Below are 27,702 nucleotides of genomic sequence, written 5' to 3' on the forward strand. Positions count from 1 at the left end.
CCGTACGCAGTATTATGGTAATGAATGTGTCACGGTGAAACGTGATTACCTCAAATGATAAAAGTAAATTAATTGATGCGACGAAAACTTTAAATATACCTACAAAATGGTAATTTCTCAGATCAAGTGATATTTTCACGTCAAATTCTTGATGAAATCGGTCTGAAAAATCACGTGACAGGAGGAATCAAAATGGCGTCTTCTATTGCGGCAAGGGGACACTGTTATGTTGCACAAATGCAGTTTGTGTCAAGACGAGCTGCAAATTATGCCAATCCGGTAAAAAGTATTCCTTCTTGAACAGAAAGTACCACTTGCAAAGACCAGTGTACACAGAACTGCATTTATTTATTCAAAACACACTAATGTTTGCTTCCAACGATCTCTTTTGATAATGTCATTGAAACTGGGCCTTGTTTCGGCTATCAATGCAATCGCTCATTGGTATTTGCATCGTGACATCAACAATGGTCCATCGCGTCATATTCAAAAGACTGTAAAGGAATTTATAACCGATTGATGGGCGTAGATAAATAAATTGCAAGCAGTGTCAAATTACTATTTTAGACTTGACCCTAGACATCTTGAATAGCATTAAGTGCACACCAAGGCCTAATAATGCATTAAACGGAATAACAGTACTTTAGTGACATGTCATGTAATTTAAGTTTCTTTCAATAAATGATAAGATCAAAGGATAAATGCGACTATTAAACACATGTCATTGGAAATTCCCCCATAAAATGTTATTAATGTGGTAAACATGGCTTTTATATAATTACATGTGATGACTTTTTGTGTGGCCGTTTGACTATGTGTTGAAGCTGTTTTGACCTTTTGCTGTGGCCGTTTGAGGCTTTTCCTTTTGAGACCGCTTTGACCTGCTCCCAAAATGGATCCCCTCTCCCCCTTCAAAAATGACCTGTATATATAAAAAAATAATTTAAAATCTTTTCGTCTTTGTTGAAACATTGTGAAAATGAAATATGTCTTTCCACTATCTTGTGTGATCCAAACATGAGGATCTTGTTTGTAGTAGCAGTACACATCCATGAGAAAGTCAGTTTTTGCAGCTATTTTCATGTTATGACTTAGCATTTCATAACATGCCTTGTATAACAATGTCTGTCCATGTCCAATCTTTAATACTTTGACTAAACTAATTAACACATATGCTGTTTACCATGCTAATCTGGAACAAGTGGAGAGAAGATAATTTGTAATTGTATGCTTCTTTCATTGTTTTCCCCTCATAGGTTCAATTACTGAGCTATATCGTTCCTGAAATAAACAATAAATGATAATCGTGTTATGCTAAAAGTATGTTTGTACCATGGAGTATTGTGATGCCCCAGACCTTGGATGAATAGTTTATAATCTCAAAATAACCATGGCAACCATTTTGGAAAAAAACTATTTTTGTAAGGCATTTAAGGCCATTGCTCAGTCATTTTTGCTTGAAATTTAATGAAATTTGGTATATGTTTAGTATGTACACTAGGGCTGGGTCGGGTACCCACAGGACTACCCGGAACCGTGGTTAGTCACGTGATATATTGTTAAATGACAAAAACTCACTATAGCTCAGTTGTTACACTACAAGTCGCTTATGTTCGCATTTCTTTCTAACGATGCACACATTCCTCTAGACTTGTTTGTTTGAGTAAAGGTAAACCTCCAGTCTACTTCAGTGAATGCATGATCTTATTGTTTGATACATGTATCTAAATAGTTTTGGTCAGGGCTGCGGTAAAACAATTGCCAATCAGACATTGTGTTCCCAGCTCTTGAAACCTACAGTGGGTACCTGTGTAGGGTCGGGTACCCGGGTAGTAAATTTGGACTCATCCCAACCCCAATGAACACATGTATTTCAGTTTTTTAGACAATATTAATACTTTTTACCTTGGTTGACCTTTGTGTTTACTTGCCCTTAAAGGGAAACACAAGCTCCTTCCCAGCGCGTGACACCTTCGTTACACTCTCGGTAACATCACTGCCACCAGTGTGGGCGCGGCCATTACAAGAATCTTGAAATTTTCCTCTAACCCCAAATGTAGTACCGCTTATACTTTTGTTTATGTCTTTGGGAATGTCATCATAGTTCATTTTGAAAAGGTTTACGACTGACCATGTTTTCCAGATAAATTTACTTTGTTGTTTTAATAATCAGATTGGTTCGAGATTGCAGACTAACAGAAAACCAACCAACTTCTCCCTTACATTCTTACTATATCAATTAAAGATGATGGTTTTAATAAAATAGAAATCCAAATTGACAAACAAAGAAAGTAATTTAGCAGCGGTAAGTGTATTCGACGTCACAACAGTCGTCACTTGTTTTTAAATATAACGGTCATTCGGTTGCGAGTTCAACTCCAAGCATGGTTTGGGGCCACTTATCACAGTGGGGAGTTTTGACTGGTGGCAGCGATAGTATGGAGAGCTCCGCGAACGGACTATCGCTGTGAGGAGCTTGAGGGAAACAGTGCTCCATCTTTGAAAGTATTGACATATGGATCAGTGTTTTCTTCGTGGAATCAAAAGTTGCTTATTATGGACTGTAATTTTGACTTGGTTGACTTGTGCTTCGCTGAGCTGTGAGATGCGACACCTCTGGAGGATTGAAGAATGACATATGTATAACTGTTCATTCTCACCCCTGGAGGGGATCGGACTGTGTAGATAACCCCAGGTCGGGAGCCTCACTGAACAATATACTCAAGCTTAACTTTTGTTGTATTTAATGTTCTTGACTCTTGTAAAGGGTAAATGGCTGAAAAACAACAACAGCCAATAACAACGATGTCTACATTCAACACTAAGAATGCACGTAAAACGAAAGGTCAAGATGTGAGAGTCAGTACATAGATTACCGAATAACATGACGATAATACACCATGGTATATATGAAGTCAGATTTGACAAGAGCATATATATCACAGTGGTACAGTAATTAGATTACTCACACTATGATTGCCTGCGGGTTGCGAGGTTTATCAACATATTAGCTAATCCTTTCATCAAATATGTTGTTTTTACATTGGGCCTTCACGCCCAGATTTTGGTATATTCCATCTGTTTTAGTAAACCTATATATATAAGGCTAAAAAAAATAATGGTGTTGGTTCTCAGGCACTGCCCACATCATCATAAAGATCATTTCATGTTTCGTTTTGGTTTCCATTTTCAATTATTTTTGTGCTTTGTGTTTAAGTATTAGGATTTTTATATATTTTTTAAAAATGGAAATAAAAACAAAACGTGCAGGAGACTTTATGATGATGTGAGTGGTGCCTGAGAACCAAGACTATTATTTTTTTTAGCCTAAACACCTACTTTTTTACAAATCCACTTCAAGATAATAGTGATGAATCAAACAACGTATTATCGGCTAACCCTTTGATCAATGTTTTTTTGTAACTCAACTGATCATTCCTCTCTTTTTGCACTGCCACTTACATATAACATAACATGTACATTCACAACATCAGACCTGGATTTATAACCCAATCTTAGATTGGATAAATACCCCAGACGACGAGAAATGCCAAATGGGAACCACTGATTGCTATATATCCTTGACACCCTCAGAGGCAGGGGTGAACGTTATTGAGTTATTTTGCATATACTTTGTCAGGTAATCTGAGTCATGCAGACAGATTTTGCAAGGTGAAAGGTTATAGTAAGCATCATCCAATCAAATGAGAGGATTCAAGGGGAATCCCCCTGGCTGGTCAGACGTCCAGTTTGTTGGGTAGCTGATGCCAATTGACATCCAGTGATTACACAAGCTAATTAAACGCCCATGGCTAAGAGTTGGAGCATTGTTTCCCTTTAAGTTCTCTCAAGATGAGCCGCCTCCGTGGTCTAGTGGTAGAGTGTCCGCCCGGAGAGCGGAAGGTCCGGGGTTCGATCCCCGACCCCGTCATACCAAAAGACATTAAAAGATGGTACTTGTTGTTACCCTGTCTGGCGCTCGGCATTAAGGGACTAAAACAAGGACTGGTCGGCTCGGAGTCAGTATACTGTGTCTGAGTGGAGTATTCATGTTAAACTGCAGCATGGTATCACAGTGAGCTAGCACTATAAATCGGCATCAGTTCGGACTAGTACAAGCAGCCACCAACACACGTGCATGCACGTCGCTATATAAGTGCAATAATCTTGGCCGCGACGTTAAACCCAATTTCACCTCACCTCACCTCTCTCAAGATGAGGACATTTCTAATCTAGCCTTGTAGTTAAAGTATTCACTCATCACACTTATTGTCCAGGTTCAATTCCCCAGGTGGTCACCATGTCTGGTGTCCCCTACCATGATGTGGCTGTAATAAACCAATATGGCTAAAAGCAGTGTAAAACACTCACTAAAAAACACATTATGTGAATGGCAATGATGTCAGTAAGTTTTGTGAAGTGGCCATCTTCGTTGACATGTTAAACTGTTGACTTCATATCCAAGTGAGCCACTGTGCCATGTCAATATTTTTTTCTTATGAAAAGGATGTTGTGTACTTGCTGTTTTCAGAACTGGCTGTGTTCATCCCAGAGAACCCTGTACACCACTGTTCCTCTACAGCGGGAACTTTACTGGAATGAAAAGTCGGATCCAAAAGAATCTGTAAGTAATAATTCTATGACTGACAATCAAGTGAGTTTTATTTCATTGTGCGTAGGCTGTCTTCTAGTTGTCCATTTGTTCATCTCTTGTTAACTTTTACATTTTCACTTCTGAAACTACAAGACCCACAGAGCTGAAACTACAAGACCCACGGAGCTGAAACTTTGTATCAAAGACTTGTATATACGTCTTTGTTTGTATAAAGGATCCCAGCTATGGTGTTTAAAAATTGCTCACAGAATTTCAGTCCAAGATTAAATATGGCTACCATTATGGATATATGTAAAATGTTATATTTTTAAACTTATCCTTTCTCACACCGTGCATTGCCCTTCTTTCTCAATCCTTTTATGGAGCGATCTCCAAAACAAGTTTCCAGATTTAAAAAAACACCTCACCCAAACACACCCCAGTCGTCGCCATGTCTACCATCACTAACAATGGACTGTGCACTGCCTGATTCCGCACAACTGATCACATGACATCCCAAGCTTACTCATTCTTTCTTATCGCCATTGTGTGGAGAAGTTCTTTTAATTGAAGAGAATACTTTTTTAAGTCAGGGTAGAGAGTTTTGCCATGGATAACAAGTGCAAGACCAATTTTTCAGCACAGGATCCCCACATAAAATGTTGTGACTGTTGTGGTCATTGCACAGAAACTTAACAGATGCGGCAAGTGCAGGGATCTCCCTACCACTGACTTTACTCTCTATGAACATAACTGTTATTGCAGAGGTTTGACTGCCTTCTAAGTCTACATCAGTAGATATGAGCCTTTCATCAGCAAACCCGTGAAGATCCAGGGTAGAATAGGTCTTCAGCAACCCATGCTTGCCGTAAAAGGTGACTATGCTTGTCGTAAAAGGCGACTAACGGGATCGGGTGGTCAGGCCCACTGACTTGGTTGATGCATGTCATCGATCCCAATTGCGGGGATCGATGCTCATGATGTCAATCACTGTCAAAGACTCGATTATTTACCGACCGCCGTCATATAGCTGGAATATTGCTGAGTGCTGCGTTAAACAACCAACCAACTAACCAACCAATCATCAGCAAGAAAGTCTAAGAGGATCATAATGAAACGCACTTGTGAGGACGCCTCTGTGAAATCGTCAGATTGTGATCATGTCATCACGATTGTGACACTAACGTTAGTTTGGCAGAGCGAACATACAATTCGGACAAACGGAATAACATTGACAGGTAACGCTATCAGGGATTGATTTCGCTATATCCAAGCTGCACTAGCGCAGGTAAAACATTACTAGTGCAGGTAACTTTATTGCCAGGATGCACCCATGCAGGTAACATTTCCCACCACAGCAGTTATATATCTGATAAAACGGGACAACTGAAATCTTTTAGAACTGTCTGCAAATCTTTTTGAATCCAGGAAACAAAAGTTTATGAACTTAGTAAAATACACAGGTGGTCTGAATGCAATGAACTTGCAGAACTCATATCTTTACAATTACCACTAGAATTAACCAGTCATGTGGTTACAAACAGACACTTTGAAACTTATTTTTAAGATTGTTTACTGGATATCAAGATGTGAAAGGCCATATATAAATTTCCCCCAAATAAAATACTGGAGCACATTCTCAAGTTTATTTGGACTTTGGATATATCTAATATTTAGAAGAAATGAAAACAGTTTTTCAATTATGATAAAATGGTGCAGCCAATATTTTTGTTGTGCAACCTGATTAATTCACATGGTTGCACGTGGTGCAGGTGGTAAAACAGAATTAAATCATACCCTGCATCTAAATTGCGATATGTATTGTGATATATTGGGGGCTGTTTCCACTGTTTTCAGTGGAGGGAAACATCATTTGTGAATGAATTTCTGTGGAGAGTTTAGGATAAACAATAAGAAGAATAACAAAACTTGTTTAAGAAATGTACCTAATATACTGGAATACAGAAAAACTATTGCAATACGTATTGTTTGAAAAGCGTATTGTAGTATACCAGTAAAACCGCACAGTCCTAAAGGCACCATCATTTAGAGAGTTTTGTCCCTTGCATCCACCAGGATCTGCTGACTATAAGTTCTGTTAGCATGATTTGGTTGGTTTGTTGTGTAACGCCGCACTCAGCAATATTCCAGCTATATGACGCCGGTCTGTAAATAATCGAATCTGGACCAGACAATCCAGTGATTAATATCATGAGCATCGACCCACGCTATTGGGATCGATGACATGCATCAACCAAGTCAGCGAGCCTGACCACCCGATCCCGTTAGTCGCCTCTTACGACAAGCATAGTCGCCTTTTACGGCAAGCATGGGTTGCTGAAGACCTATTCTACCCCCGGAATCTTCGCAGGTCTCTGTTCGCATGATCCCCATCCTCGTATGTTCCAGTGAATGTCTATGTCCTGTTTCTTCCCAACATTAAACTTGAGAGCCCTGATTGGATGTAACCGGGTACATCATTCTCTCATACCTCACTTGGGTATATACAAGTGATATGTGAAGCTCATGTTTTGTTTTCATTGCAGAAATTTGACAAAGTCCTCATCGCAAATCGAGGTGAGATAGCATGTCGAGTCATCCACACCTGTAGACGTCTCGGTATCAAGACAGTTGCCGTCCACAGCGATGTCGACTCCTTGGCCGTGAGTATGAACATATTTGTGGCACATCTGACCCAGAATCACCACTGGTTTCCTCTCACATAGAACGTGCCACCTCAAACAGTACATGAATAGAACAGGCTGACAGGGATTCAGATGATGCTTAGGGATGTCCAAAGTTACAGCCTGCCCGTGGCTAGTAACTTTTCTGTCGGGCTGCATGAAATTTTCTTTCACCTGCCCAACTGTCTGGCAGATAATTTTAAAACTACCTACCTATTCAGTTATATTGTAACTTCTCATGGTTTCTTAAGTAATTGTTTTGCATTATTTCAACTGAATCAAGATGTGATTTGTCTCATATTTTTCACCATTTTTCAATATTTATAATATTTTTTTAATATTTTTTTAATATTTTTTTTATTTTATTGTTTTTTAGAAAGATGCACCTGTTACATAAATGGGCTTCTGCCAAGGGTAGCAGAAAGCCCATGACATAAAGCACAACTTATCAGTACATCTTACTTTGCTGTTTTTTTTACAGAAAATAACATACTTCTCACTCACACATTCACTCTAGTTTATTTGTCATATTGCAGTTTAGGAAAGTACATGGTCTCAAACATTAAAATCTTAAGTACAAAACTAAAATTAAATTGAAAGCTGCTCCTCTTTTTCGAAAAGTTGATGATACAGCATCCAAGCACCATAGAATTTCTGTTGATTACCTGTCTTGAAATATAATATATTTACAATATCTGAATGTGGGCAGGTAACTTTGAAGAAAGGCAGGCAGTGCTTATGGGTCGCTGACCGACTCTCTTGTTGGGTTTTAAAATTATTTCAAACATGTCCTGATGACCTGTAAAAAACATATTGTGAAATAAAATTAATTCCTTGGTTTCTTCTTTCATGGGATATATGGGTGCATGGGTGGCCCAGTCCTCTACGGCGCCACAACTCGCTTTGCAGAGTTGCGTCCCTTGGGCAAGCCATAAATCTATCATTGTGGGTTCGAATCCCAGTTCGCCCCGATTAATTTTCTAGGTTTGTCAGCAACATACCCATGCTTGTGGATTTCACCGAAGTGGTAAACATCTGAAACCTGCATCACTTCGGGCTTTCCTCCCACATTAAGCTGACACGCCATGATATAACTGGAATACTGTTAAAAGCAGCGTTAAACCAAACTTACTCACTCATGGAAAATATTGTGTGTTTTGAAGCAATGACTGAAAAATATCACTCTCTAACAAAGTCCTGGGTTATAATAGGTCCTCAGCACTAGAAATCTTGTTGTTATCATCCCCCGATGATGTTACACATTGCTCATAATATCAACCACTGGTTTGTCTGGCCCAGACTAGATTATTGAAAGGCCAACAAGATGTTCCTAATTTGCCATATTAAGTGTCCTGCTCAAATAAGCACCCTTGCCAACTTCTAGACCAATCAGTGAATAATTTTTAAGAGCACCCCATACCAGGACTGAAAATTCACATGACAGTCCATGATTTCTTGTGTATATTAGGGCTGTTACGATTCACTCGCGTATTCGGTGAATCGAACCGTATCCATTCATGAATTGAATTCGTTATTCGTGGCCACTAGAATCAAATATTTATGAATATGCAATCATGTGCATTTACATATCCTGTACCTAAAAATATCCATAAGAACATATTATATGCATAGATGTCTTCAAAAGACAACACTCTCATTATATTGAATTTGACAGTATTGTGGTCACTGGTCATTGTCAATTTGTGCAGATACTAAATCCTGGATATATATGTATAATATATTAATAATTAACAAACCATGTCAAGTAATTTATGTTACTGTTTCACTGATAACAACAAATAATACATCAACTGCTGACTTGTTATTGTATTCGTAAATTGCAATTCATATTTGTTACCCTATATTCGTGATACAAATCGTATTCATCTCATAGTGTATTCGTTGCAGCCCTAGTGTACATTACATTTTCTGACCGAAAAGAGCAGTGCAGAAGTGCACAAATTCTAGTTGGGTATGGTTTTATAAGCACCCCCCTCCCCCAGCCTTTGTCAATCTTCGGAGTGCCTAGGGTGCTTATTATGGTGACTACGGCATCTGGAACATTGCTGATCATCGTCACATAACAAACAAAATAATGACTACATCTGGTTTCCAGGTCCACACGAGAATGGCGGATGAAGCAGTGTGCATCGGTCCAGCACCCACCAGCAAGAGTTACCTCAACATGGACGTCATCCTGCAGGCTGTGCAGGACACTGGTGCCCAGGCCGTGAGTCAGCTGCAGTCAGCTGCCGTCAGATAACATCTTGTTGGATATTGTAGAACACAATGTCTAGTGTATTCTTCAGTCTGATTGGACCACCTCTGTGGTCTAGGGGATGAAGCGGGGGCACGGGTGGCCCAGTCGTCTAAGGCGCCGCGATTCGCTGTGCAGAGTTGCATCCCTTGGGCACGCCAGAAACCTATGATTGTGGGTTCGAATCCCGGTTCGCCCCAATTATGTTTCTAAGTTTGTCAGCACCATACCCGTGCTCATGGGTTTCTTCGAAGTGGTAAACGTCTTAGACCTGCATCACTTCGGGCTTTCCTCCCGCATTAAGCTGACATGCCGTGATATAACTGAAATAATGTTAAAAGCGGCATTAAATCTAACTCACTCACTCACTCACTCACTCACTCACTAGGGGATGAAGCATATGCCCAGAGAGCGGATGGTCGGCGGATTGATCCCCGGCCGTGTCATACCAAAAGATGTTTAAGATGTTACTTCTTGTTACCCCAGGCAGAATTAAGGGGATAGCACAAAGAGTCTGGAGTCTGAGTGGGTATTCATGTTAATCTGCGGCATGGTATCTCAGTGGGCTAGCACTTTAAAACCAGTATAAGTCCGGACTAGTACAAGCATCCGCACAAACACACATATATGTCATTATTTATGTGCAATCATATAGAACGCAACATTAAACCGCTTTTCATTTTACCACACTAGTTGAAAGAGTGTGCAGTGGAAACTTACTGTTGTCTATTGTATTAGCTATGTCGAGGTTCCTATTCCAAGGCAGGGGGCACGTGTGGCCCAGTCGTCTAAGGTGCCGCGAATCACTGTGCAGAGTTGTGTCCTTTGGGCACGCCAGAAACCTATGATTGTGGGTTCGAATCCCGGTTCGCCCCAATTATGTTTGTAGGTTTGTCAGCACCATACCTGTGCTCGTGGGTTTCACCGAAGTGGTAAACATCTGAGACCTGCATCACTTCGGTCTTTCCTCCCACATGAAGCTGACACGCCGCGATATAACTGGAACACTCACTCACTCACTCACTCACTCACTCACTCACTCACTCACTCACTCACTCACTCACTCACTCACTTACTTTTCCAAGGCATCAGAATTATCCTAATTTTCCTTTCAGGTTCATCCTGGGTACGGCTTTCTGTCGGAAAATACAGTGTTTGCTGCTAGACTGGTAAGCATGAATCATTTTCATTATCCTGCTTATAGATGTCTGTTGGTTCTCTGGGCTACTCTAAATGTTTTGTATCACGAGTCCTTTTGCATCTAACGTCAGTTCCCCAAGTTGACATGATCCAGCTGAGAATCATAGGTAAAGTGTAATGTCATAAAAGACATTAAGTACAGTACAGTCTCATTAATCCGACACTCGTTTATCCGACACAAAAGATGGGAACCGATTAAGTCAGTGCCATTTAGACCTGTTAATCGGACAGTCTCGCACTCCGACTCCGACACACCTCATTAGCAATGAATTTCCGAAATCACTCATTAATCCGACACAGTGATCAGCATACTCCATGGTCATCTGCCCGCAAGTACACAGCCCGTGTTTTGATGCGAGACGAGTCAGCTAAGCTTGCTTAACAAGAAACAATTAATAATTTACATGAATAAAACAGGGTTAAAACAGATCATATGCTTACATTACCTCAATATCATAAAATCAGATACAAGTTCTCGCTACTGCTGAGGATATCAGGTCACGTCAGAACGACCTTTAGCTAACTTTGATTGACCAATGAAATGACTAACAGGAAGTCGACATTAGCGACTAAGAAAGCAGCTTTCTTGAGCATTGAGGTTTGAATTTCAAGTGGTGACTTCCATTCCTGACTAACTATAACATAACATAACAATATGAATATTTCATTTTTCATTTTTTTATTACGTGTTTGCATCGTTATCTTTCATCTAGTTGTCTGATTTTAGATCACGAATGTACATGCAACTTAATTTCGTTTATCCGACATGCTTGTTAATATGACATAATGAAATGCAACCAACCATGTCGGATTAACGGGACTTGACTGTAGTTGCATTTTCCAACTTGTCTGGGACTGAGAGTTTAGACATTGTTCTGGATTAGATTAGTTTTGACAGATTCCCCTGTACATTGAAAAACCGACTTGTTAATGAGCCCTTTATGTTGCAGGCTGAGATCGGTGTTGAGTTTGTCGGGCCGAACAGCGAGGCCATTCATGCAATGGGTGATAAGATAGAAAGTAAACGCATCGCAGCGAAGGCCGGGGTCAACATGATTCCTGGTCACGATGGCGTGGTGAAGGACGCAGATCACTGTGTCACTCTCGCCAATGAAATCGGTGAGTCTGGAATTTTATAATGAAAAATGGAAATGTTTCTTTTGTGTGGAAATCCTTCTAGTTTTATGTCACCTGACTGAAAGTCAAGTGGGCTTGTATTGTGGCCTGTTTGTCTGGTGTTCGGCGTAAACATCTTCTCAGAATCCACAGCTTCAGTGAAGCAGAACCTGCTCATGCTTGTTCCCACCGAGTCTGCTCGTCACGCCGCAGCCATGGGTTCGATTCCCCTCATGGGTACAATATGTGAAGCCCATTTCTGGTGTCCACCGCTGTAATAATGCTGGAATATTGCGAAAACCTTACTCACTCGATCACTCACTCCCACCAGTAAGGACACCCCGATTTGTTCAAGGGTTGGAATCTGATTTTCAATATGGTGCCACTGCTGCCATGTCTGTGCTGAAGAAGAGAACTTTGTCATGTATATGTTTTACCTTACGCTACACATATAGGACTGTGTAGCATCAGGTAAGTGTAAGAACTTGCATTTAATCAGAAATGCTCATTTTTTCTCCTGATAACATCAATCCTCAGTATTTACGCAGAAGATATATGAATATCAGTGGTGACAATAACTTTTGTTAAGTTGCTGTCTTCGTTTTTACTGTTTTCTGCATACCCAGGTGAGCTACAGTACCATGTCACTGTTGTTATTGTGTTCAGTAGTTTGAGGAAATGTAGGAATGTCCTGTTTCTCAGTTGTCTTGTCCATTGTCTTACTGTTCTTGCTAAAATGTCCTTTTTGTAAAAGTCAATTATAATTATACAATTTGTTGAGTTTGTTACTATTAACTGTAATGTTTTCAGGCTACCCTGTCATGATAAAGGCGTCGGCCGGCGGTGGGGGCAAGGGCATGAGAGTGGCCTGGAACGATGAAGAGACCAGGTAGGTGGGGAGAGGTGGGCGGGGCAGGGGTGGGACAGAACATGAGGGTGGCCTGGAATGATGGAGACTCCAGATAGGTGGGCGGGGCAGGGGTGGGAGAGAACATGAGGGTGGCCTGGAATGATGGAGACTCCAGATAGGTGGGTGGGGCAGGGGTTGGAGAGAACATGAGGGTGGCCTGGAATGATGGAGACACCAGATAGGTGGGCGGGGCAGGGATTGGAGAGAACATGAGGGTGGCCTGGAATGATGGAGACTCCAGATAGGTGGGCGGGGCAGGGGTAAGAGAGAACATGAGGGTGGCCTAGAATGATGAAGACACCAGATAGGTGGGCGGGGCGGGGGTAGGAGGGAACATGAGGGGGGCCTGGAATGATGGAGACACCAGATAGGTGGGCGGGGCAGGGATTGGAGAGAACATGAGGGAGGCCTGGAATGATGGAGACACCCGATAGGTGGGTGGGGCAGGGGTGGGAGAGAACATGAGGGAGGCCTGGAATGATGAAGACACGAGATAGGTGTTGTGTGTTCGTTGCTCTGTTTAATATCCATATCCATTTCCTTTTGCCAGGCAAGCTTTCCGATTGTCGACACAGGAAGCTCAGTCCAGCTTTGGTGATGACAGGATGTTGATCGAGAAGTTCATTGATAACCCAAGACATATTGAAGTGCAGGTATTGAATTAGAAAAACAAATTATTTTAGATGGTGTCACTCAGTTAAAGCCTGCTATGGTTAGACCCACATGGCTTATGCTTATTCAACAGAGTTGCCTCCCTTAAGTCCAGGATCCGATGATAGTAGGTTCAAATCCCAGGTTCACAGCTCCATACCTGTGAAAGTGCTAAACCTCTAGGACCTGGATCACTTCAGGCTTTCCTCTCGTATTAAGCTGTCACACCATGATGTAACTGAAATACTGTTGAAAGTCTGGTCTGCATCCATGGTCTAGTTCATAGAGCGTCTGCCCAGAGGGCAAAAGGTCAATGGATTGATCCCCAGCCAGGCCGTACCAAAAGGCGTAAAAAATGATACTTGCTGTTTCCCTGCCTGGTACTCGCATTATGGGATAAAACAAGGACTGGTCGGCTGACTGACTGAGGTATCCATCTTCGCACTATAAACTGGACTAATACAAGCTGTCATACATGCACACACACTATATTAGTGCAATAGTCTTAAATGCGACATTAATTCACATTTCACCTCACCTCACCTCACCTCACCTCACCTCACCTCACCTCACCTCACCTCACCTCACACTCAGTCTATGTTCTGCACAACTACAGCCTTTCCTCCCACATCAAGCTCGCTCACTCACTCACTCACTCACTCACTCACTCACTCACTCACTCACTCTACCTGCTCACTCTACCCGCTCACCAATGTATCTTCATGTCCCTCACTGTACAGGTGTTGTGTGATCGTCATGGAAACGCACTGTGGTTAAATGAAAGAGAGTGCTCAATCCAGAGAAGAAACCAGAAAGTTATTGAAGAAGCTCCAAGGTCAGTGACAAGATAGACACAATTTTATGGATAACAACTTCTTTAATACTGTGAAAAGTGATTTTTCGGTATTGATCCTTATACCGTTGTCAGGCAAGACTGAATGAGGGACATAGTACAGAATATATATAATAGGTGGAGGATTAACAGTAACAACAATTGCATACATGAGTGGGATAATATTGGTAGGTGTTGACATGAAGCCAATAAATAGGATAAGTGATTATTGTTTGATGAGTTCATAGTAGGTGGGTGGGATGAAATAGCCTTGATCTATGTTGATTGATGGATTGTGGCGGCGAATGTGGACTGCTTCTGTTAAGTTTTCTTTTAGTGAAATCATGGAGGTTGTTGGTTGAGGATTTGGACGTTAATGACATGATTGGGACAGTTGCTGATATGGTCCGAGATGGCTGATTTGCTTTGTGATTTAATGGTGGAGGTTTTATTCTCTTTCATTCTGGTGTTGATTGGGCGGGATGTTTCACCTACGTAAGATTGTCCACAGTTGCAGTCAAGTTTGTAGACTACACCTTTAGGCTCTTGGGGTTTAGTTGTGTTCCTGCCGTTGGCTCTTAGCAGGGTGTTGAGGGAGTTGGAGCTGGTGAAGTGGGTGTCGATGTTGGCTCTTAGCAGGGTGTTGAGGGAGTTGGAGCTGGTGAAGTGGGTGTCGATGTTGGCTTTTAGCAGGGTGTTGAGGGAGTTGGAGCTGGTGAAGTGGGTGTCGATGTTGGCTCTTAGCAGGGTGTTGAGTGAGTTGGAGCTGGTGAAGTGGGTGTCGATGTTGGCTCTTAGCAGGGTGTTGAGGGAGTTGGAGCTGGTAAAGTGGGTGTCGATGTTGGCTCTTAGCAGGGTGTTGAGTGAGTTGGAGCTGGTGAAGTGGGTGTCCATGTTGGCTCTTAGCAGGGTGTTGAGTGAGTTGGAGCTGGTGAAGTGGGTGTCGATGTTGGCTCTTAGCAGGGTGTTGAGTGAGTTGGAGCTGGTGAAGTGGGTGTCGATGTTGGCTCTTAGCAGGGTGTTGAGGGAGTTGGAGCTGGTAAAGTGGGTGTCGATGTTGGCTCTTAGCAGGGTGTTGAGTGAGTTGGAGCTGGTGAAGTGGGTGTCGATGTTGGCTCTTAGCAGGGTGTTGAGGGAGTTGGAGCTGGTGAAGTGGGTGTCGATGTTGGCTCTTAGCAGGGTGTTGAGGGAGTTGGAGCTGGTGAAGTGGGTGTCAATATTGGCTTGCTGTTTGAGGAGGCGGCTGATGATGTGGGAGGCTTTTCCTATGAACGGGGAGGGCGATGCGGAAGGGTCAGTGATCCCATATTTCAGACAAAATAGGTATTCTAACTGTAATCAGCGGTAGAAATTAGCACTAGTCCTGTAGTCCTTGCCAAACTGCCCAATAGTTGTGGGTTTGTTATCATTATAAGGACTAGTGGATCAAACATGCTAGTTTCTATCGCTGTGTAATACATCTTATTCCCTTTAGTTTAGTGGAATTTAGTTTAGTTGGTTTGGTTTAGTTTGGTCCAGATAAAAATCCTTAACTTAATTTAAAATTCACTGGCATTAATTTCCTGATTTGCAGTAGGTGAACTGTCAATAATAGAATTGCCAACTTTACATTAGGCAGTCAGTCAGAAAATGGGCATGTCTAATATTTTCTACTTCATTCCCAGTTTTGATGTCATATTTTCATTCATATCTACTTTTCAAAATTGTTGACAGAAAAGCCAGACAGTACAGTCTAATTCCCTGAAAAAACGATCTCTCTTGCAATATGTCAGTGAGCACTTTGGGGGATGTATGTAGGGAGCCTCCAAGTACTGAAGTCGGAAGTTATATTCCTGATTATGACTCCCTTTGCATTGAAGCACATTCCTTGACCAATCCATGAGGAAAGCCATGGGAGAACAGGCAGTAGCTCTGGCCAAACAGGTCGGCTACACATCAGCAGGTGAGTTGTCTCCACTTGATTACTGTGTCTCCATGTGTTGAGAAAATGTAGTGGTATGCACAGTGTATCTCCACTGAATTATCTCCCTTCGATATTATTTCTCTGTGTGTATGTGTTTATGTTTCCGGAACAAATCTCCTAAACTACTTGGTATCCATTCATTAAACATTGCAAACACAGAGATCAGGTTGTCAACTAGTGCCTTTTGCTATCTAGGGATTTTTAGAATTTTTATTTTTTCATTTTCATCACAACAAATTGACTTTGACTCAATTCACAGGAGTGTGTTTTTGCAGAGCATATCTTCAAAACTACAAGTTTTCTTCAGTTTGTAATCTCATTAAAATAAGATCTTGGTTCTCGCTTCAGCTAAACGAAGATCTCATAATGTGTCATGTCAGCCCGTTACTTTCATTCTGAATACCCTGTGTTAGTCTTTATGAGGTTGCATGCTTAGAAAACACATTCCAACTGTCACTTTCCTGCTCTGGTAGGTGAGTAGTCGGATAAAATGTCATTCTGAAGTGACATGTAATGGGATGTGCTTAGATCTTTGTTTAGCGGGAACGAGAATTAAAATGAGAGTTTCATGACACTGTATCTAGATCCAAAAGGGTTACCATGGAGGGTATATTTGTGTACTGTGGTGGTAAATAAATGAAGTCGAATTGTTTAAGAAAGCTGACATCTGATTGACTCAAGAACCCATGCATCCTGCGTTTTGAGTGGGCAGTAAGCGTTCGCTTCCGGTTCATATGACATGACCTTTTATAGATATCATATGGGGGTTAAACATCTCATTTTACTGAGAGTGATACTTGACGTTTTTATTTGTGAATCATCAAATGCAAATTTGACCATTGAGACATATTTTGACATATTGATGAATGTTTTGTATTATCCAGGAACTGTTGAATTCTTGGTTGATTCTGCACGGAACTTCTATTTCCTTGAGATGAACACGCGGCTCCAAGTTGAACACCCAATCACGGAATGCATTACTGGCATTGACATTGTCCATCAGATGATGAGGGTCGCAAAGGGTAAGTAACTCCTGTCTTGTGTCAGGGCTCAAACTGGGTCTTTCAGTCTAACCTCTTGATAGAAGGTCTGGGTTCAAGTCCCCTCAATGTGTGAAGTCCATTTATGGTGTCCTCCCCACTGAAGTTGCTTGAATGTTGCTATAAGCAGAAAAAGAATGCTGACTCACTATTTCTGCTGACTCCATGAATAATTTGGGGATCACAGTGACCTACATGGTGTCCACAGAATGGTGATATGTAGCACATCGGTGTTACAAGAATTTTAGTGACGTCACAACAGTGCTCACTGAAGTCCTACGCTAATTATACATGGTGAATTCAATGATGTGAATTAAACTGAATTATCAATATAAAATAAACTGAGAGGATGTGTTGGTAGCCTAGGAGATACCAGTAACTTGAAAGTAAATACTGCAATTTGCCAGTAGTGTATTACACAACTATTTGCAAATATTGACATATTGCATGAGATAAAAAATAATTTATTTACCGTTATTTGCCAAGTCGTGTTGCATCTTTCAGGATTCTATCAACATAATATTGAATCCCAGATGCACCATGATTTTGATTCTTTGTCTGTCGGAGGCGGTCTGGTAGCCTGGTGGTTAAAACGTTTGGTCATCACGCCAAAGACCCGGGTTCGATTCCCGACATGGGTACAATGTGTGAAGCCCATTTCTGGTGTCCCCCGCCGTGATGTTGCTGGAATATTGCTAAAAGCGTCGTAAAACCATACTCACTCACTCACTCACTCTTTGTCCGTCAGCGCCGTATCCATGCTCATGGGTTTCACCATGGTTGTTAATGTCTAAGACCAGCATGCTTTGAGCACCCACATCAAGGATGACTGAATGCCAGTAGTTTTCAAAGCCTTTCAAGATCCAAGTCACTCACTCACTCACTCAATATATTAATTGAATTGAAAGAAGAAGATTGCAGATATTGGTGACAACTCTTTAGTAACAGACCATCCAACTGACGCTGGTGTAATAAATACCTTTGTTGTCAGGTCATAAGCTGAACCACGCCCAGGCTGACATACCAGTAGATGGATGGGCCTTTGAATGTAGAGTCTATGCTGAGGTAGGTCAGACTCAGTGATTTGGTTGCTTCAGCATGTTCAGTGTCATCATACATGGGATGTAGCTCATGATATCAACAACTGCTGGTCTGGTCCAGATCAATTTCCAATCTCATTAAAATCAGACCTTAGTTCGGGGTCACGTCAGAACGACCTTTCATCCTACCAGAGCGTCGCTTACCAGATCATGAAAGTGACAGTTGGAATGTGATTTCTAATCATGCAGCCTCAAAAACTTTAACACGGGGTATTCCGATCGATAGTTACGAGTGTAACAACTGAATCCATACAATCTGGACTATTTATTAGCCATTTCACAATGTTCTTTTGATCAGGTTTCAAATTTTATATCGAGAATTTGTCAAAATATGTTTCGAAGCGTAGTCGACAATTTGAAATAAGTGCTGTAAAGCAAGAGAAAGCTGTCGTCTGATTGGTTATTCCATTGGTCGGTCAAAGTTCTAAGAACTGGTTTTAATGAGATTGGATCAATTTCTTTCCTGGCCACTGATATAACTGCAATAATGCTAACTGTGGCATAAGTCAACAAACAAACAAACAAACAAAATGAGATTTTGGCTCACCCAATGCTCAAGAACCCCAGAAATCTGAGAACAAAGAGAGAACAAATGATGTTTATCTCACTGCTTTTCCATTTCCAAGCAAATTTTGTGTATAACCCTAATGTATTTCACAGCCAGATTTCCCAATCTAAGTAGCACTTGTTTCATTTGATGTGAATTTTCTTTCAGGATCCATTTAAGAATTTTGGAATGCCGTCTATTGGTAGATTGTCGAGATACGTTGAACCTCAACATATACCTGATGTAAGTAGTCCTGGCCACGGAGGCTGCTGTAACAGGGTGGAGCTGGGTGACTTGGCTGATGGATGTATTCAATCATCTACATGTCATCGATATGGATGTTCTATGCTGACATGGCCCATGAAGACGCCCGGGTAGAATAGGACTTCAGCAACCCATACTTGATGTAAAAGGCGACTATGCTTGTCGTAAAAGGCGACTAACGGCTGGGGTGGTCAGGCTCGCTGACTTGGTTGATACATATTATCAATCCCAATTGCGTGGATTGATGCTCATGATATTAATCACTGGATTGTCTGGTCCAGACTCAATTATTTACAGACCGCCGTCATTTAGCTGGAATATTGCTGAGTGCGGCGTTAAACAACAAACCAACCAACCAACTATGCTGACATGGCATTAAACAACATTCACTCGCTCAAATGTATAATGCCTGTTTTGTGATTACATTTCTATAAATATGTTTTTACTTCATTTTTTGTTTTGCTCTGCAGGTTCGCTGTGACAGTGGTGTGATGGAGGGTAGTGACATCAGCATCTATTATGACCCGATGATCTGTAAGGTAAGGAAAATAGGTTAATAGTGTCATTCTAACCATAAGACAATTTGAGGATATCTACCATCACGTGAGGAATTATGGGTTAGTGAGTTTATTTAGCTGTATTTGGGAACATGAGTTCATGAGGCCCCAATTATCTACATTTTCCCAAAGAAGTGGGAAGCAGAATGCAGAGTGTGACAAATATTGTTGGAAATATTGTCATGAAATTTTGATTAAAAATTGAACATGTAAATTAGATTTGGTATGTATTAGATATATAAAAAACAATGAAAAATGAACAATAAAATTAATGTATGTAATTATGAGAATAGTATGTAACACAGACATAGTGTTATTTTGATGGCATATTGTGATTGGGTTATTTCTGTTTCAACAGTGAATAGGATTAATAATGTTGTTTTCTCACCAGCTGGTGACATATGGACCAACCAGAAATGAAGCACTCAGCACAATGATAAAAGCCCTGGATTCCTATGTGATAAAAGGTATATGCTTAGTTCAAGTTAACAAGGTTTAACCACTATAATGAGGCGTAGTATGTAACGTCAGTGCTATTTTCAAATAAATTGGATCTTGTGGCCATATTTTTCAAGAAAGAAACATTTACCCACAATGGTATGTAGCTCACCTGAATTTTTATGGAATATCATATTAGATCAGAAAGGTCTCACAATGCTAAAACAGAAGCAGCAGAAAAAACAGAAGTTTCTTGACAGTAACAGACACCTTCACAGCATGGTCATTACATTACCATTCATACATGTGATACAACTCCCCATGTTCAGGGTCCAAAATACATGCCATGGCGATATTGGCAGCCCAAGTGATACATGGAGGTCAAAGGTTCATGCACAACAATGAAAATAATCGGGTGTTCTTGAACTTCTTTTGAGTAGTATATTTATATCATCTGTTGATTGTACATACCAAGTTTACAAGGTATATTGAATGGTCAGTTTGTAATATTATTTGTATACTCTTGAAATGGTATTTTGATCTGGTGGTGACGAGCGCCTGTATCTGTGCAGGTGTGACTCACAACATCCCCCTGCTGCGCGACATCTTGACGGAGGGCAGGTTCATCAAGGGTGACATCAGCACCAACTACCTCCCCCACGTGTACCCGGATGGATTCCAAGGTTGGTGTTATGTACAGTGAAATCTGGCCAACCAGTGCAGTCCAGATTTATGTGTGTCAGAACCGTTATCAAGGGATGTAACTCTTGCTGTCAGCTACAAAGGATTTAACTCTTGCTGTTAGCTACCAATGGAAGTAACTCTTGCACTGTTTCTAAGGGATGTAACTCTTGCTGTCAGTTACTAAGGGATGTAACTCTTGCTGTCAGCTACCAAGGGATGTAACTCTTGCTGTCAGTTACCAAGGGATGTAACTCTTGCTGTCAGCTACCAAGGGATGTAACTCTTGCTGTCAGCTACCAAGGGATGTAACTCTTGCTGTCAGCTACCAAGGAATGTAACTCTTGCTGTCAACTGCCAACCAGTGTAACTCTTGCTGTACAGTGGTATCTGGCAAAACCAATCTAGACCAGTTTTGTCTGCATTAGACCAATAAATTATCTTGGAATGTAATTCTTGCCAACTGTTGTCCATGGATACTGATTAATTTCAAGGGTTATCCTTTTCTAACAGTTACAACTTGAAAAAGTTGTATGTATTAAGTGATGAGTATCATGTTTTCTCTCAATTTTGCAGGAAAGCAGCTGAGTTCTGGAGAAAGGAACGAGCTTGTAGCCTTGGCAGCAGTTGTTTATGCTAAAGATAAAATTCGTACCCGCAACTTTAAGAACCAGACAAGGTGAGTGTCATGTCAGTATCACAGTATCAAGGAAACATGTCATGGTTCTTAGTTAGTTCAAGTACAGTTTTCATCAGTGATTTGGTCTGTCTAGATCTGGGGACTGTCTCTTTGTGTGTAGGATAATTTTGGGGATCCCAAGCATATAAACAGACGCCCCAGATTGACCGCTGTGACCTACTTGACATCATCAGGCTTGACACATGTAGCCGTCTTCAAAGAACTTCTATAATGTTATGACATTGTACATGCTTTGAAACCCTGACCTAATTTTTTTGTATAGTGATTGATTTCTGTGTTAAAAAAACCTAAGTGATTGAGGGAAGAATTGGTCCCAAGCAACCTATACGACCAAATGCATCCGGTGGTCAGGCTCGGTGACTTGGTTGATGGTGTGATAACATATCCCAACAGCATGGATCGTTGCTAAGGCTTGAAAAAATAAAAGAATTGGTACTCAGGCAATGGCTTATGAAAATTTAGTGCTGGTGGGTGGTGTGGTTTTTTTGGGGGTGGGGTGGGGTGCGGGTTTGAGTGTTTGTTTTTTTGTGTGTGTTTTTTTTGTTGCTTTTTGTTGGGGGGGGGGGGGGGGTGGTCATTGCTATTCGAATTAGTATGTTAGCAAATAATCAGTTGTGTAAGCAAATAACCAGTTGTGTTCAATCAATTTTGGAAAGGTATTCCTTGATGAGTATGATACTGGAATACAGTATTTGACTACCATTGGACTTTTAATATTTATGGATTATTTAAGTTTTTTAAAAATGGAAATAAAAATGAAATGTGTGGCAAACTTTATGATGACGCGGGCTGTGACTGAGAACCAAGACTATTATTTTTTTTAGCCTAATGTCAGTCACTGGATTATTGCTGCCTCAGATTTCTAATTACACAGTGACATATTCCTTTATATTGAACCTTCATGCTACATGTACAATTAGTTTTAGTGATTCATACTTTTTTGTTGACCCATAGGACTGACAGTGCTTATTATTTGCATCCATTCTTGTTTGGCATAAAGGACTAAATACATTATGCCCAGTAAAACCAACTCATGTATACAAAATGCATAAACAATTCATATTCTCCCTGTTGTGTTTTTTCAGGATTCCAAATGTACTTCATAAAGGTCGCAAATGGAATGTCAATGTTCAGCTAGGTGGTACATCGCACCCGACCAGCATCTGCCAGATGCAAGATGGCAGCTTCACCGTGGAGACAGGGGACCAGACATTGACTGTCTCTGGCGACATCTCCTTCTCCTCCCCCCTCATTGAGACCACCATCAACGGGGAGGAGAGGATCATTCAGGTTATTTTTTAAGAACAAACTGATCGATAAAACAAACTTAGTTTTAAGTCCCGTCCATTTGTTGAATATGGTCCCTTTGAGTTCATTACAACCGTAGTTTACTGTCATGGATTTGGCTCCCTAATCAGGAGACACATGATCTCAATAGTTAATTAAGCGACCCAGTGTAAGAGGCTTGGATTTTGAACGCCACTGGCAGTACACTTTGTTTTAAGAACTATGGGTTTCTTAGACATCTCAGGGATATTATTTCTTTTCCTTCATAGTCTTGTAAAATCATTTTGACACGTTGATATATCATATCAGGAGTCAAGGTCAACCTCAAGGTCATTAAGGTAGCTTGTGTTGTTGGCCTTTCTGTTTCAAAGTTGTACTGTATTGGGTGTGTGTTTGATAAACCAGAAGAGATGTTAATAAACTGGAGGTGCTTATGACTTTCTATCTCAAATTTGAACTACGGTGGTCATGTGTGAGGTCAGTTTTGAAATGGTCAATAATATACTTTGATGGGAAAGTTTGGCGCATTCAGGAAAAGGCACATGTATTTCAATGTGTGTATAATTTTTTCCTGAAATATCTGCCCCTCAGTGGGATTGCGTATTATACACAAGAAAATATGGTAATAAAAACCAGATGCTGTTGCCAAGTTGATATTCCTTAATTCTGAGGTATGAGTAGGTTGTTCTATATATTACCTCAAGTCGGGATTTCCTGATGGCGTGTGGAAGCAGTTGGTTCAGTCTGTTGTCTGTGGTGTTATCAACAATGTCTTCCATTATTTGGGGGGGGGTCGGGTAGCCTAGTGGTTAAAGCGTTCGCTTGTCACGCCGAAGACCATGGGTACTGTGATATTGCTGGAATATTGCTAAAAGCGGCATAAAACCAAACTCACTTACTCACTCCATTATTTGGGACTATGCCATGATAGGACCGCACAGTTTCTTGATATCCATGTCCCAGTGGGTAATATTTGTTTATATTCTTTTGAAAATTCTCTACTTATGTATTTAGTAATTAAGAATGTTATGCCTCCATAGTTGACCAACCGGGACGGAGCCGGGAACTACAAGCTGAGGTTCTACGGGACTGTGGTGAGTAGGCCAACTCCCTAGGGACAGTTTAAAGATGGCTGCTGGTATTATGTTGTGTTTTTTGGTGAATCCGTGGCTGTGGTATTTCGGGGAGTTTGACAAAACAACTATCACAGAGTTGAAGTGGTGGTGAATAACAGCCAAATGGTTAATATGCTGAGTTGTATATATGTGTATATGAGCCAAACAATGGATAATGAAAGTGTAAATAATGTAAAAAATACCTCATCTGTGATAGAATGTGGCGGCAAAGTTCAACTGTCACATCATTGCTTGGTGACCTTCATACTTGACATCATGGCACTGTGTGACATCAACAGAATGTCCGTATGAATGGAGAAATCATGGAATATTTTTATTCTTTTCCCGGAATCAACATATTTGAGTTATTTCTCTGACATAAACCATGTCTTATGTTGATATAATTTCTTTATAACTTTGCATGATGAGCTGTTGAAAACTAACTTACATGTGCAGTTCTGAATGTAATTAATAAAGGCTATGCCTTCATATTGTTGTGGATTTCTTATGCACCTTCATTTCTGTGTGCAATGACATCTGAACCCCAAACTGAACCACCTGACGTGACTTTCTGAAGGGTTGTCAGATCTTCATGCAGAGAAGTATTGTATTGAAGTAAAAGATTGGATTTTCCTGAGATTGAACGTAGTTCCACTTTAACCTTACTTCAACAGTTCCCAGTCTCTGTCCTCGACGACCTGGCGTCTGACCTGACCCAGTTCATGCCTGAGAAGAAGGAGGTCGACATCAGCTCCGTGATCCTTGCACCGATGCCCGGTGTCCTCAAGTCTGTGTCCGTTAAAGATGGAGACATGGTCAGAAGTTGCTCTCACAAATATATCCTTACTTAGGTGCTTAGATATCATGCTTGGAGAAGCCAGGGTTGGTCCAGTGCAGATTTGCTGTGCAGAGTTGCAACAATGGTCGTGGATTCAAATCTGGATATGACCTGACTATGATCCCTAGTATGTCAGCACGGAAAACACCGTTTTTTGTTTCCGATCTGGAATCCTTATTCAAAATTCACTTTTCGATGAAATAAGAATACATATTTGTAGATGAGTGATTAAGGAAGAGATTGGTTTGTATATAGATTTTAAAACTATTTTAAAATAAGTAAACTGAGAGGTATTTAACATTAGATTCAATACAATAATGTTAAACTAAGCATGACAGACTCTCTATCTGTAGCTGTCCTGTTATCAGTGAAATACAAGTCACCTCTACAAAGCCATGACATTAGTTACAACTGTATTAACTTTGAGAATTCAGAAATTGAGACATTTGTATTTCCGATTTTGGACTTTTCACTGACATTTGCTGCGAACATTTTGCCAAATATTGGCCTCTGAGGAGGTCAAGATAAATCCCTAGAGTTCTTGCACTGGGAAGGGGGTGGTCGGGTAGCTTAGTGGTTAAAGTGTTCGCTCACCATGTCGAAGAACCGGGTCCGATTCCCGCCATGGGTACAATGTGGGAAGCCTATTTCTGGTGTCCCCTCCCTTGATATTGCTAGAAATTGCTAAAAGCGGTGTAAAATTTCACTCTCACTCACTCACTCACTCACTCACTCATGATAAATTTCGAGAACGTTTGAGTTGAGATTCTTACAGGGTGTAAGAATCTATTATCTACTTTTCCTTGGAGTTCATGTTGTTTCCATGGTTACTAGTTAGTTATCAGTGAGTTATTCCCCTTAGCTAATTTTACAGTTTACATGTAAGTTGTAGATATTTTAACTTATACTGCATTACTCTTAATGCATTTGATGGAGCTGTGTGGGGTCCAGCTGAAGAAGAAGTTGTTCCAACTAGTGGTGTGGCTAATCCCATCTCAAAGCGCCTATGTGATCATGGAAGCTATGATGTCACAGACCATCACATTACCGCTTGTCACACAGACAGATACTGTAAAATAAACTGTCCAGCATTTTATTGGCATCCTTTTGATTGTTGCTTTATTCAGCTATTATTGCAAATTATGTCACTCCTATGGCCATCCACACAACTAGTTATGAACAACTTCTACTTCAGCTGGCCCTCACACAGCTTCGTCTTTCTGTCAAAATTCAGTAAACGTATACAAATGTAAAACATATTTAGGTTGTACTAATTTCATGATAATTGAGTCACATCCAGCATTACATGTTTGAGAAGGGCAGTTTGTCCAACTTCAAGAGAAAATCTCACTGTCCACAGGTCTGTGACTGAAGATGATTTATAAAATTAACAAGGATCAAAGACTTGTTCATGTTCAATATTACAAAAATGGTTACTGAAAAGTTCTCAAATGAGCTTTTTGCTCACATATTAGCCTTATCGTCACATTTAGTGATGCTATATGTCCTTGAAATACAATTGTTTAATAAAGAAACCCTAGTTCAACTTTCACAACAGTTATTCTTAAATGGCACATTTGTAAAATTTAAAGGCCCATTTTCATACCTTGACCTGTATATAATCACAGTTCAAATACTTATGCGTTTGATCCTTTCCAAATCATTTGAAACTGTGATAAAGGAATTTGTAACTGTGTAAAACACGATTCTTTACACTCCTTGTATTTTTCCCAGGTGGCCGAGGGGCAGGAAGTGTGCGTGTTGGAGGCCATGAAGATGCAGAACAGTCTTGTTGCTGCCAAGGTCGCAAAGGTGAGACAACCCTGTACATTGCTTCTCAAGTCAATACTATTCAAGGAGCCTTGAGTTAGGGTAGTAGTATTGGATCCTCACGCCGAAGGTATTATATGAGGGTCCTGATAGGGTATACTGTTAAGCAGAGAACAACTATTTTGTACTTTAAAAGATTAATGTAGCATGTCAATAATTAACAGCTAAGAGTAAAGTAAAGCTTCACCTTTTATTGTAAACAGGCTAAAATCGTGTGAAAGTTGCATATAACTGGTAGTTTTGTTATTTGCCAAAACACAAATTGCAGTAATGACATGAAAGCAAAACCAGTTGTCCCCAGACGGACTGATGTTTTCACTCAGACAAAAAAAATACTGACTACTGACTACTGAAGACTGTCTGCTGACTAAAGCATGCTCCTTCCCCTCCCCCCCCCCCCTCCTTGGGGGGACTTACCAATGTCACCGCTATTTGGGCTTGAAGGTATTTGACCTTGATTTGACCTTGGCACTTTGCGTTCTTCTATCTATCAGATTGTATAATTCTCCTTTCCTTGCTCAGGTGAAGAAGGTCCACTTCAAGGCAGGTGACACAGTCAATGAAGAAGATGTTATTATTGAACTGGAGTGATTGGAACAATTACTTGCCATAGCAACATATGATATGGCCATCCCTCTAGCTGGAATGGAACGGTCTGAAAAGGACAGCAGAGCTGGTCTATTTGTTTGTGATAGGGGTGCCTGTGTGTTTGTGACTTGGATGGCACGGTATATATTATCTTATTCTGTGTGGAAGATGTACATGATTTTTAGTGTGTGCAGCTTAATAATACCTGTGAGAGTACCCAGACAAAACGTCATTTCAGATAACTCTATGTACAAATATTTATTGAGAAACATTTGAGATATTCTTTTAATCATTTAAAACAACCCAGTGAATTGCAAGATATGCGAGAGTTATTTACAGATATTTATGTTTGTGTGGTTTACCCGGTACTGAAATTGATTGATGGGCATTACTTAGAAACTGACGGATGACAAAGTAGAAACAATTTATGGATAACAAGTTCTTTAATTTACTGTTATGGTAATGTTTTAGTATAGATACTTATACCAGTGTCAAGAAAGAGGATGAATG

At 40.6% G+C, this 27,702-nt stretch overlaps 1 protein-coding gene across 1 annotated transcript; it reads left to right on the forward strand.

Moving 5' to 3' along the window:
* The first annotated feature begins 192 nt into the window (after window positions 1-192).
* On the forward strand, window positions 193-27,702 carry LOC139447234 (propionyl-CoA carboxylase alpha chain, mitochondrial-like). The gene is made up of 22 exons (XM_071228491.1): window positions 193-279; window positions 4,532-4,624; window positions 7,141-7,257; window positions 9,395-9,508; window positions 10,651-10,704; window positions 11,686-11,854; window positions 12,662-12,740; window positions 13,312-13,414; window positions 14,153-14,247; window positions 16,104-16,186; window positions 17,092-17,229; window positions 18,239-18,312; window positions 19,063-19,137; window positions 19,629-19,697; window positions 20,107-20,182; window positions 20,726-20,836; window positions 21,411-21,513; window positions 22,620-22,824; window positions 23,862-23,915; window positions 24,611-24,751; window positions 26,509-26,586; window positions 27,127-27,702. The coding sequence occupies exons 1-22, from the start codon at window positions 193-195 to the stop codon at window positions 27,193-27,195; spliced, it is 2,187 nt and encodes a 728-aa protein (XP_071084592.1). The 3' UTR covers window positions 27,196-27,702.

This window comes from Haliotis cracherodii, unplaced genomic scaffold (genome assembly GCF_022045235.1).
Source record: "Haliotis cracherodii isolate W230 unplaced genomic scaffold, xgHalCrac1.p SCAF_7, whole genome shotgun sequence".
NCBI classification, from domain to species: domain Eukaryota; kingdom Metazoa; phylum Mollusca; class Gastropoda; order Lepetellida; family Haliotidae; genus Haliotis; species Haliotis cracherodii.